The sequence below is a fragment of the Malania oleifera genome, chromosome 11 (assembly GCF_029873635.1).
Source record: "Malania oleifera isolate guangnan ecotype guangnan chromosome 11, ASM2987363v1, whole genome shotgun sequence".
Classification (NCBI taxonomy): domain Eukaryota; kingdom Viridiplantae; phylum Streptophyta; class Magnoliopsida; order Santalales; family Ximeniaceae; genus Malania; species Malania oleifera.
In genome coordinates this window covers 75,513,848-75,533,306 of record NC_080427.1, presented here as the reverse complement: position 1 = coordinate 75,533,306, position 19,459 = coordinate 75,513,848, and the positions used below count along the sequence as shown (strand labels likewise).

The window sequence follows — 19,459 nt, the reverse complement described above, 5'->3', positions numbered from 1 at the left end:
GTGCACTAACCTCGACCAGTGGTTGGCAGAATTCCATTACTCCTTATTAAATCATTTTACCCAAACCCCTTTCCTCAAATATAGAAAAACATTCTTCAAACCTTCCACTAGAGGAGGCACATAAATTCAGAAAAATTGGAATCATGACCAAATAGATCATTGAATTCATCCAACAATAATCCACTATCACAAGCAAATTCATTGTCATTGTTCGAAATGCCACCCCCTTTGCTTTCCGCTTCAATTTGGATTTTTCTCTTTGCCCTTCTCTACGACAATCTAAGAGTAGTGTAGAGTATTGTTGGCCTAACATGGCTTTCGAATCTTGTTTTGATGATAACAAATAAAGGTTAATTTAACAAGTTATTGTTTAAGTGATGATATTTCAAGAAACCTAGTATGACAAAGTTCAAAAGGGTCAAAGAAATGAAAGTACCAAAGCTATACTTCATCAACAAGGTGATTAAAAGAAAAGCTCAAGAGGACCAAGATGTTCAAAACATGTGGAAGCTTAAAGAATACTCAAGCTTAAGGCAAAGATGACTCAAAGCAAAGAAATACATGAAGACTTCAAGCTTAGAGAGTTTTTAAGTCTTTAGGAAGTCTTTTGTAAGTACTTCATTATAAATATCATTTTGAATGCTTTGAAGCTCATTAGGGGTTGATATGGACTTAGAGACCTTACTTTAAAAACCCCGAAAAATGTTCTTTAAATGTATCAAAGCAAGATGGCTAAAGGATTTTGGAAGCAAACTCAAAAACAGTTTTTATAACTGTTCAGACGACTAAGCTTCAAACCTCAAGCGACTGAAGATTTTTCTGAACTAATTTTGAACGGGCAGTAAAGGTTCAAGCGACTGACCCCTGAATCCTCAAGCGCCTGACCCTGTTTTAAACTGAAATTTTACAGAATGTTCAAAAGGTTCAAGCGACTGACCCTCGAACGACTAGTTTTTTAAATAAATTTTTAAAGTCAAATTTATGTTGCTTGTGCCCCAAACTTTGTATAACTTGGGAAACACTCCAAGTAACTTGGGCAGCACGAATTAAACACTTTTTGAGCCTATAAATACATGGTTTCTCAAATTAAACTATACCAAGAATTGAAAATCAGTTTTCAAGCCATATTGCTCACTCTCTCTCAAAGCTCTCTTGCTCACATATTCTTACTGAGATTTTTTGAAATATACTGAGTTTCTGATCACTCTTCTCTTAGCTCAAACTTCTGAGTTACTAATTCATATCAAGAGAAGAATTTCAAAGATACATTCTTGAGCTTCAAATCTCATTCTCTTTGATATTTACTTTGAAGTATATTAGTGCTATAAATTGTACTAACCAGCTCTATCTGAGAGCATCTTTTGTACAAAAAAAATCTTTCATGTTTCCTTGTTTTCTTAGATGGTTCAGGGTTATTGTATCGTTGTACCGAACGTAAGGTATCGCTTGGAGAGGGGGCTCCACCCTAAAGGAGGGATTGTAACGGTTTGTTCCGCCCACAAAGGAACGTATAGTGGAATCCTTAGGTGGTCTTGCCTAAGGCGATGACGTAGGCTGGGTATAAGCTAAACCTCGTAAAAAACTTGGTCTCACTCTCAACCTTTACTCTTTAATTTTTCTGCATATATAAATTGTATGATTGTATATCTAAGTGCAGGTAGCTAAGACAATTGAGATTGAGAAAAACTTTTAATTTAAGGAAGTACATTGATTGATCTTTTGCAGAAACCTTAAAGGGAGTACGTTGATCAATCGTTTGCGAAAACCTTGGTTAAAAGGAAGCATGTGAGATCCATAAATACAGGGTTATAATCAAACTCTACACTGAGTTTTGCAACTACTGATTCAAGGAAGTGCTGCTGCAACTTTTGTATTCGTTAAGTATCTTATATTTGATTGATTGGATTGTCATTGTTGAAAGTATTTATATTAAGTGTGGATTGTGGTTGAATTATTTAAAGCATTAAAAATCAAAATCATTCTTGTTTGTTTGCTAAGTTTAAAAAAGGTTCAGAATTTGTAAAAATATTTAAAAGATACTTTTAAAAACCCAATTCATTCCCCCCCCCCCCCCCTTCTCTTGGGAATACACCTTCTTTTTCAATTGGTATCAGAGCGGGGTTGTAGCAATTCCTAAACTAGAAGTTACATAAAAATCTATATGGCACACCTAGGTGTATCCCCTTTTGCCGAAGGACAATCCTGAACTAGATCCCTTATTTTCTACGGTGTAAACTACACCTTTTGGAAACAAGGAATGAGAATATATATTCAAACTATGAATTGGAAAGCATGGAAAGTCATCACACATGGTGACTACATTCCTACTAAATTAGTAGATGGTAAAGAAGTACCTAAAGAAGAATGAGATTTGATTGATAATGACTATAAAATGATGCAAGTAAACTCAAGTGCCATGAATGCACCATATTGTGCTTTAAACGTTAATGAATTCAATAGGGTCATGGCATGTAAGTCAACTAAAGAAATATGAGATAAGTTAGAGGTAACCTATGAAGGAACGGTAGATATTAGAGATGGTAGAATCGACATGTTTACTACCGAATATGAAGTTTTTAGGATGAATCCAGATGAATCTCTTACAAATACGTACACTTAGTTCACTCATATCATAAACTCCCTTAATGCTTTAGGGAAAACTTACTCTACTTATGAGATGATCCGAAAAATCCTTAGAGATCTTCCACTCGTTTGGGAACCCAAAGCCACGGCTATAACGGAAGGTAGAAATCTTAAGAATACTTCACTAGATGAACTAATTGGATCCCTTCTCACCTATGAGATGGCAATAAACGAAAGAAGTGAAAAATCTAAAGCTCAGGAATTCATTGCATTTAAAACCTCAAACGAAAGCTCTAGTGATGAAGATGAAGAAGAGATGGATACAAATGAAATAGCCTTCATAACCAAGAAACTTGCAAAAATCCTTAGAAAGAAGAATAAATTTACAAGAAAAATCCGAAACTCAAAATCAGATGAAGATGAAGAAAAGGAAATCAGTAAGAATAAAACAAAGGCTGAACTTCCAACATGTTATAATTGTACGAAAGTTGGACACATAAAACCGGATTGTCCATAACTTAAGAAAGATTCCAAAAAGAAAAAGAAAAGGGCAATGAAAGTCACTACATGGGATAATATCAGTACAACTGTACAAGTAGTTCAGATAGTGAATCAAGTGACCAAGAGGTTGTTTGCTTTATGGCATGGGACGACGATGAAGAACAAAGCTCTTCATCCAAATCATTTAATAATTCTTGTAATGATTCAACTGATGAATCCAATGATGAGAGTATGTCATCTTATGAAGAACTATAAAGTGAACTATTCAAAGTTCATAAGATCCTATTTAACATGACTAAACGAAACACATCATTGAAAAATAAGAATGAAGTTGTAATAAAAGAATTGGAATCTCAAAAACTTGTTGAAAGAGAAAATGATTTAAAAATCAAGAAATTAGAAAGCAAGAATGAAAATGTGATAAAAGAATTAGAAGATCTAAGATCCCAAACTTCCATTGATAATGAGAAAGATCAATATATTTCTGAACGAGAGAACAAAATCAGCAAGATATCTCAAGACCAAGTAAAGCTGCAAGAAAAGAGTAAAAATACACAAGACTTAGAAATCTGTGATCTTAAAAGTAAAATTGAGGACCAAGCCAAAATCATCTATAATTTTACTAGAGGAAATGAGATCTTTGATAAAATGATTGGCGCACAAAGAACGTCCTTAAATAAAGAAGACATAGGATTTAATGGAGTTGAGAATACAAGGAAAAAGAACCTCTACATGGAGTACTTTACAAAAGCCTCCAAAGATTATGCTAGCACCTTCTCAAATGTTTACACTCACACCACATGCTTTCTATGTAAAAAGAAAGGACACATTAAGTTTGAATGTCCATTAAAGAGAAAGGGTGCGAAAACTAGACAAGTTTGGAGAATAAAAGAAACATCGCTTGCTAAACCATCCAGACCCAAGAAAGTATAGGTACCTTAGATAAAAAGGACTCCAAAGATATTAGGATTCTTTTTTTTTTTTTTTTTTTTTTGGAAAATGAGAGAACCAATTAATCCAATACAAGAATATTGAACTAGTTGAAATGAAGAAAAGAAGAGCTCATGAGCTTATTGACAATCTATAACATTAAAAAAATACAAAAATGGAATTGTTGGCCAAATCAAGAAAGCTTGGATTGTACAAGGCTTATCTTCAAAATCAAGGAAGTCATATGCCTCAAAAGCGAAATTAAAAAGGTATTTGAAGCATGATAATATGATAAATCAAAAGGAAGAGTTCATGTTAAGAAAAAAGGGAATTTTTAGAAAGTTGAGAGGGTCAGGCGACTAAGCTTAAAACCTCAGTCAACCGAACAAAGAAAAATGGAGGTTCAGGTGCCTGAGCCTTCAGACCTCAGGCAACTGAAGTGCTACTACCTGCTAAAAAATTAATTTCATAAATTGTCAGGCGACTAAGCCAAATCTTCAGGCGCCTGACCTCGCAGGTCCTATATATTTTTAAGCGCGAAAAACCCTAACTCTACAGACTCCAGGCTATTGACCTCTATTCCATCCATGGTTTTAAATCGCGGTAGCGGGTAGCGTAACGTAACAGTAACGGGTGTAATGGGAAGCAGGAGTAGCAGATGTTACATGACAAGAAGCAAGTGTAACGGCCGTGAATGTTTTTGAAGCACGCACAACCTTGTGCATATTAGCGTATTTGCATGTTTTAAGCTTTTAGTCCTTCTTAGAAAGAGTTTTAGTGTATTTTGGATACTTTAGTTTGAGTAACTAAGTTATTTGGAAAGGGCAACAAGTTTACATTTGTTTTAAATCACCATTGATAGGAAAATTACGTGTGTGTGTGTGTGTATTTATACTTCTCATTGTTCTTATCTGTGATAAATTCTTATGTGTACTAAATTAATTAGTAAAACAAAATACATTACACACTCCATTAATCTATTAGACACATAAGACATACGAATACTACAAATATAAAATAGTTAGAAAAGAAAGAAGGTTGAAGTCTGAAAAATATAGAACATAAATATCACATTACTAATATTATTAAAATAAAATATTTTACTAATAAGTTAGTATTTTCAAATTGTTAATTAATGCATCTATTGTGAGTAGTTAAAAAAATAGTAAATTTTATATCTTTGTCATCCTCATTATAATCTTTTCCCCCTCTTGCCACTAGGTATATTGAGAACGATATATGAAAGAGAGGGAAAAAGTGAGAAGAAAAAGTAATAAATAAAATAGTTTTTTAGTGTAACAATCCTGTAGCACTTACGTAACAACCGTAGCACCCTTTACGTAACGGTCGTGGTCCGTAACGGCTACTACAACCGTGATCTTTCGTCCTACCGATTTCGCAGTGTGTAATGGTATCGATAACCCAAAAAACCATTACGTAACAGTGTTACCTAATGGTCGCGGCCTTTATTTAAAACCATGGTTCCATCACTCACCCAAAGCTCCAACTCTTGGTCTCCCTTGATTTTTAGCTCAAAATCCCTCAAATCAAAGCCTCCCAATTACTCTCCTACACATTTTCGCACAGTTTCTAGGGTTTCACTTGGCTGTTCAATTGATTCCTTCAATATCACGATACCTCGCACCAAAACTACGGCAAACTGAGGTTCTTCTTCCGAGAGAGATGATATGAACATTGAATAATGGCTCGTAACTCCTCAATCGAAGCATCGATACCGAACTCATATTCGTCCTATGGAACCAATTTTTGGTAAGGTCATAGATACCTCCTTCTTTGATTCAGAATTTTCGGAAATCCTGCCAATGTTTCGAAATATTGGTTGGAAGAATTTTGTAGATTATCAATCCAAAGGCCCGTATCCAAACCTAGTGAAAATCTTCTATGCAAATATGATACATAGAGAAAATGTACTAACCACTGAGATTAGGGGAAAGAAGATAGTTTTATCTCCACAAACTTTAGCTCCTATTTTGCATATTAGCCCAGGAGAGTTTGAGTGTCTAGCATTTGCTCAAACATGGATTCTAGAGCAAGGTTTCACTCCCGAGGAATTCTTGCCACTAATTATGGTAGAGGAACCTGCTTACTTTGGCCATCCTCCAAGGTACAAACAGCTGAATCTTCAAGCTCAAATGCTTCAAAAAATTATCACAAACAATATCCTACCCCAAGCTGGTTCGTATGATCACATATCCTACGTAGATTGTTTTGTGTTATGGTGTCTGCTAAAAGGGAAGAAACTTGATCTCTCTAGCCTAATTTTGAAATGGATGTGGGCTAAATTGGAAGCTAATCGAGTCACTCTTCCTAATGGTGGTGCTCTAAACCTCATCTTTGCCCATCTTAGTGTCACTACTCCTACCAAATTGTTCATCAAGTGTACTAGGTATGATCTTTTCACTTGCACAACCCTGAAACAAATGGGATATGAAAAGCATGAGCAAGGTTGGTTTTTGAAAGGAGGACGACCGCAAAGGCCAGCAGTTGTACCTCCTCCACCTCCAGATCAGCAAGGACCTTCAGCTGACACTCCCTCTTGGTTTGTACCTTTTCACCATGAATTCACTACATTCAGCAGAGATATGCGATCAGGTCTCCAATCACTACAGGAGAATGTATCCTCACTTCACACTACTTGTTCTTCACTTGACCAGTGCCTTACTCGCATAAAGCAGTATAGGGCTAGCTCATCTCGAAGTGTTGATCCCATGGATACCAGCTCTACCCCTCATAGTGATGCTTCATCTGATGAAGAATCTGAAGAAGGAAGTGAGGAGGGTGATGAAGAAGAAGCTGAAGTTGATGATGATAATGCTGATGATTGATCTATTTGTCATTTTGTGTTGCATTGAGTACTATCTATGTATTGGCTTTGCCACTGTGTTGCTTTGTTTGATTTTTTTTAGTTTGGCATGTAACTCCCTTATTTATAACTTTTTGTACTCTTTGATGACTATGTGACTATGTTTATTATATCCTACGACTCCTTGTGACTATGCTCCTTATCTCTTTTTGATTGATGTCAAAGTGGGAGAGATATCTTACAGAGCAAACATGAGAACATGAGTTTCTTATAGAGTATCTTAGAAAGCACACATAAGAACATGAGAGCATGGCAAACACATATTCTTGACATGAGATATAGCATTGGGAGAAAGCACAAATGAGGATATAAGCAACATACTCATGAGCTATAATGCATTGAAAAATGATATTAATATTAAGTGTGTTGAAATAATACTATAATACTTGATTATGACTTATTGAGTTTTTAATTTATATTTGACATCATCATTTTTTACATATTGTTAAAAGGTATGCTTATTGTAAGGGGGGGCCTTATCAAGGTTCTCTCATCTTTGCTCCTTATTTGTCATCATCAAAAAAGGGGAAATTGTTGGCCTAACATGGCTTTCGAATCTTGTTTTGATAATAACAAATAAAGGTTAATTTAACAAGTTATTGTTTAAGTGATGATATTTCAGGAAACCTAGTATGACAAAGTTCAAAAGGTTCAAAGAAATGAAAGTACCATAAAGCTATGCTTCATCAACAAAGTGATCAAAAGAAAAGCTCAAGAGGTATCGCTTGGAGAGGGGACTCCACCCTAAAGGATGGATTGTAACGGTTTGTTCCGCCCACAAAGGAACGTATAGTGGAATCCTTAGGTGGTCTTGCCTAAGGCGAGGAGCCGAGGACGTAGGCTGGGTATAAGCTAAACCTCGTAAAAAACTTGGTCTCACTCTCAACCTTTACTCTTTAATTTTTATGCATACATAAATTGTATGATTGTATATCTAAGTGCAAGTAGCTGAGACAATTGAGATTGAGAAAAACTTTTAATTTAAGGAACTACATTGATTGATCTTTTGCAAAAACCTTAAAGGGAGTACGTTGATCAATCGTTTGCGGAAACCTTGGTTAAAAGGAAGCACATAAGATCCATAAATACAGGGTTATAATCAAACTCTACGCTGAGTTTTGCAAATACTGATTCAAGGAAGTGCTGCTGCATCTTTTGTGTTAGTTAAGTATCTTGTATTTGATTGATTGGTTGATTGGATTGTCATTGTTGAAAGTATTTATATTAAGCGTGGATTGTGGTTGAATTAATTAAAGCATTAAAAACCAAAATCATTCTTGTTTGTTTGCTAAGTTTACAAAAGGTTGGGAATTTGTAAAAAGAGTTAAAAGAAACTTTTCAAAACCCAAGAAATCATTTCTTACTTGATCCTTCCCGCCCCTCTGATCAGCGCTCATAAACCTTCAAATCCTCCACCTTATTTCATCCCTTTACATTCTTGCTAGCTAGATCAACAAACCTCCTCTGAATGAAATCCACTACAGGTTCGATTCTCATCGTGCCCCTGAATCTTTTGCTCCAGGTGAGTTCTTCCACCCGTATCATCCTCCACAGGAGGCTCTTTCATCAGCACGATAGGAAAATATGTATCCTCGCCTGACCAGTGATCCTTACCTCTTTTCTATTGAGTAGGAGAGGTCTTCCCACCATTAGAAGCCTTCTGGTTATATACTTAAGCTTCAAGACTTTATATTGGGCTCTTATTACACATCCGGTCACAAGCTAATTTTAAAGCCTCTTGAACTCTAAAGTTGACATAATGAATTGGACCCCTACACCTAAATGGCACATATAACCTTCCTTCCTTTCCAAATCCTAGCCCAGACCTGAACCCACTCCAACCTATTGGCCCATATCAGGACCAATTACACGGACTTCGCCTTGTTTATAATATTGGCCCAAATTTGAACCCACAATCTGGCTCAAGTCCAAGACAACCACCAGACATCCAAGTCCACTCCATCCAACCTTTATTGCCTTCTCTTCCACTTAAGAAATAAGAAACCTTAGCTGCCTCGGGCATCATCCCCAACCAAAATTGTAAATGGAGGTGGTACAGTTGCCACCAGCCCTAAATGCAAAGGATCACTAGCAGAAGATGGAGGTACAAGCGTTAAAATTTGCATTGCATTCCCACATTGATCGCACAACTGCTTACATCCTTCCTACGCAAATCGCAACCTTGCTCCATGAATGCACATCCCTCTAATCCCCACCCCCCCCCCCCCGGGGGCCACCCTCACCTTTGCCAAAATCGTTTGCCTTCACTTGAAATTCCTTAGCCATCACTCCAAATTCCTAAATAAATCCCTAGCACCCAGAACTTTTAATCTTGCTTGGAACAAAAGTTGAAAAAAATTTCCCTTGCCATCCCAACCCTAACTCCAAAAACTTCCCCATCTTCATCGAATGAATATAAAACCACTACTTGACCCTTCCAACCCTCATGATTCGGAAACCTCTACCCAATCCTCTAAAAACTGACGACAAACCCTTTGGAAACCATTTGATTGACAACGAAGACAACCTAACCTACCAATTTCACTTAAGGTTATGCTCAAGCACGAATAAAATTCACTCTTACCCACTTTCTCCAGTTCCAAATTGAAGGTCTTACCTTCAATCTGAACTGTCTTTTGTACTCTCTTTCCTTCATGGCTCTAATTGCTATAGCAAAAAAGACTCTGGTGAGGATAGAGGGGGAGGTTTCACGAGACATCATTTTACCAATGTTGCTCTTTTGGCTTGAGAGATAACTTTGAGGAGGATTCCCACTCAATAATCTTCTGAGCAGGGAATTAGAAAAGCCTTTTTTCTATTCCTCTTGCTGTCTTAGGGATTGCACAGAGAGAAAGAAATGCTATAGATTTTCAAGGGACAACCACCTCTCCAACAATCCTTAAGGATAGATGGCTTACTATTTCAAGCTGATTTAGTGGGCAGAACATGCTGGAAACACATTTAATTTTTTATCTCTTGGATACACTGTTGCACTGTTGAACCATCTTTTTGCTGTCTCTCTCTCTTCTTATTCGTACATGGGCAGCACCCCCTTGGTGCCCTTTTTGTTAATTTTCTCTTTGCTGATCAAGAAAAATTATTCAGTAAACTAATTATTAGCTACTCTTATTTTCTAGTATAATATATTTAATTTGCTCTTCTTCTTTTTCGCTTTCTTCATTCCTCTAATCATATTTGGACTAATTCAACTTTAAAATTCTTTTATAATGCTTGATAAGGCTTAATAATGGTACCTTCATACCATTAAGTTGCTTAGTATCAAATGATGAAAAATTTATGGTGATTGAAGGATTGTGTGGTAGTTAATTGTTATTTATCCAAGGACAAAAATGAGAATGCGCTCAATCAAGTTTTTAGTCTATTTCAGTTTTGTGAATGCAACCAAAGAAGTTTTCACTTTTCAATTTTTAGTTTGCGCTTTCGGTTTTCATTTTTTAATGTTTAACATTGATACCAAACAGCCTCTAAACTAATCAAAGTAAAACTTATGTCATTACCATCTACACAATAAGCATTATATATGCATAAAAGAAAATTTGCAAGTAAACCAGTCTCACCTCAAAATAGTCAGGTCCAAGAGGAAACAACCCAGAAGCCTGTTGAGAACTTTCAGCTGACAAGGCCAGCTTTGCTAAAGATGATGCCTAAAAGAAGAATAATTGGTTATAAAAGAGATAACCTGAAAATGTAAATCATGATAAAGAAACTGGCAGAATTTTAAGGGTGTGGAAAGGGAAAAGAAAAAAAAAATGAAAAGGTCAGAAAATAGTTATTGGACCAGATGTATTACAAGATGGGGGGAGGGGAGAGGGAGGGAAAGAGTTCATAACTAAAGTGAATAGTGCAATTGTATTAACTTTTTTCTTGATACATAAAATAAGGAGTAAAAAAGAAATAGAAAGAAAATGAATCGCTTCTAAAAACAACCCTTACTCATGTTACAGAATACTCCAAGAAAACCTCCTCAAAAGCTCCAAAGAATAAATCCTAAAGGCCTACAGAATAACTACATCCAAAAACAGAAGTAGAGCACATAAACTTATCCTGAAAACCCACTTGTTCCTATCAATTCACAGCACGAAAAGAATAGTACACCAAGCATGCCGCCACAAAACTTTCTTTTTCTCACTCTTACCAAAGGCCCCAAAAATTTACTTCTGAAAAAGTTTCCCTGGTAGTTAAGCAAACCTAGGATTCGCCAAAAACTTAAAGTGATGTTTTTCATATTTAGATTTCTGAGAGCTTGTCTGTTTATACATATACAGACCTTAAAAAAAGGTTGTTGTACATCTGAAGAAATTGACGATTCAATGAAGAAAATACAGCACTTAAGGTTACTGATGGAGAAAAGAAGAGAAGGGAAGAAAAGAAAACCCAATCAACAGTTTTCCTAGAGCTTACATTCAGCTCCAGGTCAGATCAACCCTTTTATATATTAATAACAAAAAAGACAAGGGCGAAAAATATCCCCACTCACACCACCAAATTACTAAAATAAAATATTCTCCTCTAACACTCCCCTTCAAGCTAGAGGTATATAAAATCACCAAACTCAAGCTTGTTACACCCATTAGACAAGGCAGGCTTAAAAAAAGCCCTTGTGAAAACATCCCCTAACTTATCTACAAATTTCACAAAAGAGCCCTCACAACCTTTTCAACACAGCATCCCACACAAAATGAGGGTCTTTGCCCTCTCATGAAGCACTAGCAATATAACTAGCAACTTGATATAACAAACATATCAATTGGCTTCATTACTAAGAATCAGCTTGATTATCACAAAATATATCTATTGGCTTCGTTACTAAGAAACCCATATGTGACATAAGAGAATCAACTATATAAGCTCACTCACACTAAGCCATCAATATTTTGCTTGAGCACTAGATTTTGCTACGGTAGTATACCTTCGATCATTGAAAGAGCTAGCCCAACCTACATCAAAGTATACTATTATTTTATGGTTCCTATTACATTTGTATATCAAACCTATGCCAAGAGAGCATTTGAAATACCAGAGAATCCTACAAATAACATCCTATGGCGGCTGTTTGGAATGTATATGTCAAGTTTAGTATAGTCAAGTAGTCACTAGCCAAACAACTACCTATATCAACGTTTATCTTAACCAGTCTATCATCCCTAGACAACTTCATGCTGGGATCCTTAGGAGTATCAACTTGTTTGGCTCCCAACAAACCAATCTCGCTTAGCAAGTCAAAGAGTATATGTTTTCTGAGATAGACTCAACCTTCCTTGTACCCTATAATCTCAATACCAAAATGTAACCCAACGTACCAAGCCCTTGACTTGAAATTTTTCTTGAAGCCATTGCTAGACATCTGCAATCTCATTCTTGTCAATATACGATATAATGACATCATCAACATAAACTACTAGAAGTACAACACTTGTCTCCTTTTGTAGACAAAGATTGAATGATTAGAGTAGCACCAAAAAAGCCAACTATTACAAAAACCAACATACTATATTTCTCAAATAGGCTCGAAGAGACTGCTTAAGACCACAGCCCTGTGCAACTGAGAATTGCCATTATGAAATAGATTTGAACATGAGCAAAACTTGTTAGTCTTTGAAGAAATGGGTAACCCTAACCATGCCACTGATCGAGAGAAACACTATTGAGTAGAAATAGAAGAATCTGCATGACATGAATTCGATCTACCACCTCTATAAAAATAGTACATGCCATCCTTCTCAAACCCTCCATCAATCCTCTTCTTCATGGAGATCCTCAATAAAACAATAAGAAGGAAAGAAGGTACTGGAACAATTATAAGATTCTAGTAATTACTAAGCAATAATACATTGAAGGGAAATTTAAGCACATATAACACAAAGGAAAGAGGAATAAAAGGAAACAAGAAAAGCATTACCACAAAGAGAAACCATGTAACTAAATAATCCGCAATAATAACCTTACAATATAAAGTAGTACATTTCAAAAATTGAAATAAATTAGGGTTATCTATTATATAGGAGGAAGCACCAAAATCAATAACCAGGGTAAGGAAGATGAAAAAGCAAGTAGCTAGCTGTACCTAATAGGCCATAGTCACGCCAACTGTAGAGAACCAATTTTGGAGTTGTTGAACCATGCAAACAAGATTGTTATACTCTTGAGACATGGTAGATGATTTAGTAAACTCCCTAACGAAGCGACTAGGTGCACTGGAATTGTTGCCAATAGAATCACCCTAAAAATCAGACTTATTGGCCCAAGTTGGTTTTCCATAGAGATCCCAACGATAGTCAAAAATTATGATTGTCCTTGCTACAATGTGCGCAAATGCTACAATTGCCATGTCAAACTCCTCATCCTCATACACTGCCCCACCACGATCACCAACTAAAAGTCAAACTCATCCTTGTCCTCGAACGCTCCCCTTACCATGATTAAAGCCAATGCTAACCATGGCTAAAGTATCACAAGAAGAAGCTTCGGAAGAAGAGAGAGAACCATCTTTGGTGATCCCTTGATTCTGTTCGATTCTAGCATATGCTTCATTCATGAATGGTATGGTTCACCAACAAGAATCTTATCACAAATAGGTTGAAGCTCAAGACTCAACCCAAACAAAAACTTGGCAGCCAAGAACTCTACTTATTGCCTTTTAATCATCTCAACATTGGAACTGCCTGGTTGATAGATATTGAGTTCCTTCCACATACCATTTAGAATGTTATAATACTCATTAATGGACCTACCTTCTTGGTCAAGAACATGAGTTTGATTAAGATTTAGGAAGATTGTCCCATATGGCCTTGACCATTCTATGGAGCATCATGTTCATGCCTTTATGAGCAGTTGGTCATGAGTTCAAGTCCAAGGAAACAACTTCTCTACATAAAAGCAGGGGTAAAGCTGTATACACTGTGACGACCCTCCCCATACCCTTGCAAAGCAAGGATCCCTGTGGCCCAGGGACTCCCTTTTTTATTGGAGGATGCAACCGATTTGATGATTGTGATCTCTATATTAACAGTATTTCGCAAAGCTCTCTCTGCAGAGGCCATTAGAACCACCCCCAATACACCACAATCAGCACACAGCAATTTCAGGAATGGACAGAGCACAGCAACAAAGAAAAATCAGGCAGCACACGCTAGCACAACAGCCTTCCAATCTTCAAAGGTCCAGAACTTCAATAGGAAGCTATGACCACAGAACCAAAGTTGCAGCTTCCTAGGAGGAATCACCTACATAAATAGTCACTCACTCATCGTGTCAAAGTTTTCTTTAACCACACAAAATACAGCAGACCACACTTTGACAACACATAGCAGGCACACAACAATGAAGCACTGACAGACACTTATACAGTAGTGCAGGCACTCAATAACCAACCTGGCAACAGCTAGAAGCATAGGTTGGCAGGAAAACAGCATTGACAAGTGACAACATCATAAGAGTACCATCACTCAACCAGCAAGTCATAGGAAACATCAGAACAGTGACAGCAGTCTGCCAAAAACAGCAAGGTGCAGCATTGACAAGTGACAACATCATAAGAGTATCATCACTCAACCAGCAGGTCATAGGAAACATCAGGACAGTGACAGCAGTCTGCCAAAAACAGCAAGGTGCTGTCCTTGCATGAGCAACCTACCACAAGCCAGGCAATACTCACAAGAGTGGCTCATGGATAAGAGAGGAAGGATAAGAAATCCCAAACAACTCTCAAACCAGAGAAAAAAATATCCACGCTTTAAGATTGGATAAGGGAGAGAAAAGAAGAGGAAGAAAGGACCAAAACTACCACAGATTAATCAGGTTCAGACTGAAAGAAATTGAAGATTCAATGAAGAAAATACAGCACTTAGAAGAGAAGAGGTGAAGAAGAAAAGTATGTCCAACTGGCAATTTTCCCAGAGCTTACATTCAGCAACAGATCTGCCCTCTTATATATTAATAAGAAAAGATATTAGGACAAAAATACCCTTATTTGCACTACCTAATCACTAAAATAACACATTCTCCTCTAACAAAGATAAGATATGTGCACAAAATTCATGCCAAGCAGTTCATTCTAGCAAATGCAAGGTAAGTTCTCTCACTAACCAAGTGTTGAAATATCTCATTCCTTGCGACAAAATCTGTCTCACAGTTAAGTTCCACAACAGCAGCCTTGCTCTCATCTTGGGCCAGGGCAAGCAAACCCTCAGCAGCAGTTCGTGACGACTTCTTCGATGCAAGAACCACTCCTCTTTTCCTCAAGTCCTTTTGTGCAGCCTCTGCATTGAATCAAACAAACTGCAGTAGCTGAACTGAAATTTGCAAACTACAAAATAGTTCCAAAATTTTAAAAATAATAATAATAATAATAGAAAAGGGCACATCAAAACTTACCAATGTCCCACTTGCAATCAATGAGAGCGGATTTGACATCTTTTATGGGAGCACTTGTTTGTTCTCTCAACTGCTTTATAAGATCCATCTGGTTGGAAGCAGGAATCTCCACACTGAATCTTCTCAAAAACAATCCAGATGCACAATGCAGATTGCTATGATTGGAAGCAAATGAGCTAACTCTAACTTCAGCAATTGAAGTCCCTCCACCGCATACCCACGTAGAATAAGTTTGTGTTGAAATTGTACGACTGGAAAGTCTGTTATACAGAACCTTAATGGAACTCTTCGCACCCACATAGAAAGCCATATCAAATTGCTATATTGTTCAACCTATAAAATCTAACAAATGAAAACAGTCTTAGTGCATATGAGAAGAAATTCCAGAACAATAGAATCTGGGGGTTATGAATCCCCCCTAAATAACTAAATACACAAGAAGCACACACTGAAAGATTCAAATGGGTAGTGTATAAAATTATCTAACAATATCCTTTAGGCTTGGGAGCTGATAAGAAACTATCATAGAGAATCAACTAGATGTGTGACTATGGTGTGCTGAATGAAAGTTTATGATGGACCAGGGCTATGTAGAGGAAATGTTAAAAGCTCTCACAGCTAGTTTAGTTTGAGGGTGGAATCAAGGCAGGAATAGGGTTCGAGTCACAAATGTAATCAAAGCGAGAATGAAAATGGAATGTGCTAGTTGAAATATGAAATCAAGGTTGGAATGGAATTGAATACGCCTATTCCATTCTACTGTTTGGTAAATATAGAATACTTCAGACTTCAGAGAATAGAATAATATTTATGTAAATTTAGCATTATATCCTAATGTATCCAAAATTATTTGAAAGAATAATAAACTCTACTTCTAATACTTCCATAGCCTAAAGTCCTCCTACCAATGAATCATAAATTTCATATGGCTGAAGTATTTTCAAAAATTATATTGTAAATAATATATATGATACAAATACATTCATCATCTTTAAGGCTATTCCCACATCTATGGTAACGTTATCTGTGTTGATGTACAGGGCAGCTAGAATGTGGTTGGACTTGTTGTACCACCCTTTTCCACTCCAATCTTATCTGGTGATAGTTCATAATTTTAGTCCAAAAGTTCATTTCCGAAACACATTATTGGGGTCAACAAACAGTAAAAAATGTAATATGTTTTTACTTTTAAAAAAGAAAAGAAAATAATAGTGTTCCCCTGCCAGATGCCCAAGCAAAATCCCATTCCATATAATAAATTCCATATGGCAATTAAACTGCTGCACTATTTTTTACACTTTCATGTACAATTCATCATCAAAAATTGGCAACTACAGAGAAAAACAACCATCAACAAAAGATTTTTTTTTCCAGAATGCCAGTGGGAATCCATGAGATCCCAAAAATGATGTCAGTTAATCAGAAGTTCTGGTGGCTCTATTTCCTTTAGTGACCCGACTCTAGAGGATTTGTACCAGAAAATGATATATACCTTGCAATAAAGCTATTCATTTTTCACAGTTCAACTGAACAAATTCAGTGACTAGATTATCAAGATCTGCATCATGATGAAAGCAGACCATATTTAGTTCTTTCACCATTCATGGAAGAGATTATTCAACTACTAAGGTTAACAATATTACTGACAGCAACCCATGATTAAAACAATTTGATCTTCAAAAAATAAGTTAATATATTTCACAAAAAGCTTAATCAAGACAAAAGAAAATTCACGTCAAACAAACTAGTCAGAAGGCAGTATAAAAAGCACATTTTCATACCAATATCGTCAAAATTATCATTGTATTTCAACCATGAGTACACATGCAGTTAGAAAAAAACCTAAGCTGCTACTTGCTACACCCTCCAATATTAGAAGCAAATAAACAAGACACCATTTTTCAAAGAACTTCAAAAGTTAGGAGAACAAGTCATTTCCCACTAACAGCAGAATAAATAGAAACAAAAATACTCACAAATCTTGAAACCTAAAAAAGATACAGAACCAAACCAAAGATATCATTCCCCACATTACAAAAAGCGTGACAGAACAGAACATCAGCTCAAACTCAATACATTCCTGACTGATGAAATAAGAGTTTCAGACATGTCGTCAACAGGAAATTCTCCTCAACACCCAGGCTGCGAACTTCTTTTCTAAATTATAGCTACTTTGATTTCCAAACAAGGGAGATAAGAAGCAAGACGAATCTGACAAGTAGATGGTTGAACCGAAGAGTCAGGAGACCCCTTCGCAACCACCTATGTTTCTCGCAATTGAATCAAACAAGAACTATTTTAACCATAATGTTGATTTTAGAGAAGAAAAAAAATTCTCTTATTCCTTAATGATACATGTACAGCCTTTATATAATGGAAGGAATAAAAATTCCTTTCACTATATTCAGGAACAAGATACTAATTACCACAAAATCAGGAAACTAGCCAAATATAGGAAACTACAAAATAGGAAACAAACTAATAGAGATATCAGGAATTTTCCAGAATCTCTTTATTCCTAAATTAATGTAGTCACTAATAATAAAATCAGAATTGCTGCAGCTGTATCCCTGGAAATCAGGGATCGGATATTTCCACACTCCCCCTCAAGCTAGGCGTAGATGTTAATCAAGCCAAGCTTGGTACTCAAATGTTAAAAATTCTTCCGTGGTAGATCTTTAGTGAGGATATCTGCTATTTGCTGACTTGTAGGCATGTAAAGCAGACTAACTGTCCCATTTTCTATCTTCTCCTTTATGAAGTGGCAATCTATCTCCACATGTTTTGTCCTGTCGTGATGCCCCAAATTCTTTGCAATGTTAATAGTTGACTAATTGTCACAAAATACCTTCATTGGTTCAGAAGTGATGATTCCTAGTTCCCTCATTAGTCTTTCCAGCCATATTCCCTCACAAATTCTGAGTGCCATAGCTCTGAATTCTGCTTCTGCAGTGCTCCGAGAAACTACTGGCTGTTTCTTACTTCGCCATGTTACTAGGTTTCCCCACACATACGTACAATAACCTGATGTTGACCTTTGGTCAGTTATTGATCCAGCCCAATCAGCATCAGCGAACACTTCAATATCTTTCCTTGTGTTTTTTCCTAAAGTACAAGCCTTTACTTGGTGTCATTTTAAGGTACCTCAGTATCCGGTTGACAGCTTCCATATGTTCTTCAGTTGGATCATTCATGAATTGACAGACTACACGAACCGAGAACCCAATATCAGGTCTGGTGTGCGAGAGATAAATCAGCTTCCCAACAAGTCTTTGATATCTTCCTTTGTCCACTAGAACACTGTCCTTATTAGCTCCAAGCTTAGTACTTGAGTCTATGAGTGTTTCAACCAGTTTGCACCCAAGCATTCCTGTCATTTTAAAAAGATCTAATACATAATTCCATTGTGACACTGAAATTCATTTTTTTGACCGGGCTACTTCCATTCCAAGGAAGTATCCTGTTAAGATGATGTCATCTACATACAAAGTGAAAATCGCCAATTTTCCTTCAGTTGAGTGTTTGATAAACAAAGTGTGATCTGCTTGACACTAAGAATAACCATACTTTTCACTGTTTTGTTGAACCTGTCAAACCAAGCTCTTGGGGATTGCTTCAGTCCATAAAGGAATTTCTTAAACTTACATATCTTATTCATTGTTACCTGTGTTTCAAAGCCAGGAGGAATGTCCATGTAGACTTCTTCTGTAAGGTCTCCATTGAGAAAGGCGCTCTTAACATCAAGTTGGTGAAGAGGCCAGTCAAGATTGGCAGCCAATGATAGTGGTACCCGAATAGTGTTTAATTTGGCTACTGGAGCAAACGTCTCTTGGTAGTCGAAGCCATAGGATTGAGTGAACCGTTTTGCAACCAGTCGCACTTTAAATCTATCCACGCTTCCATCAGCCTTGTATTTGACAGTGAATATCCATTTACATCCTACTACATGTTTCCCACTTGGTAGGTCTGAAATCTCCCGAGTTCCATTTTTCTTTAGTGCCTGCATTTCTTTCCATACCGCAGTTTTCCATTCCAGAATTGAAATGGCTTCTTGAATGGAGTTAGGAACCTGCACTTTGTTCAAATTTGCCACAAATGTTTGGAAGCTAGGTGACAACCCTTTATAAGAGACAAAGTTGCAGATTGGATGACTGGTACATGACCTAC

The 19,459-nt window shown here is 36.7% G+C and overlaps 1 protein-coding gene across 18 annotated transcripts in view; it reads right to left on the bottom strand.

The window, feature by feature from the left end:
- LOC131168066 (elongation factor Ts, mitochondrial) overlaps positions 1 to 19,459 on the bottom strand; it is an 87,120-nt gene that overhangs the window by 57,321 nt on the left and 10,340 nt on the right. For 15 of the 18 annotated variants that reach the window (XM_058127244.1, XM_058127257.1, XM_058127242.1 and 12 more), the window contains 3 exons: positions 15,293 to 15,634; positions 15,005 to 15,177; positions 10,477 to 10,563 (listed from right to left, as the gene is read on the bottom strand). In XM_058127244.1, the coding sequence (XP_057983227.1) occupies positions 10,477 to 10,563; positions 15,005 to 15,177; positions 15,293 to 15,602 (570 nt within the window). In that variant the 5' untranslated portion in view covers positions 15,603 to 15,634. The remainder of the gene's footprint in view (positions 1 to 10,476; positions 10,564 to 15,004; positions 15,178 to 15,292; positions 15,635 to 19,459) is intronic. The other 3 variants (XM_058127252.1, XM_058127250.1, XM_058127249.1) reach the window with 1 other exon arrangement.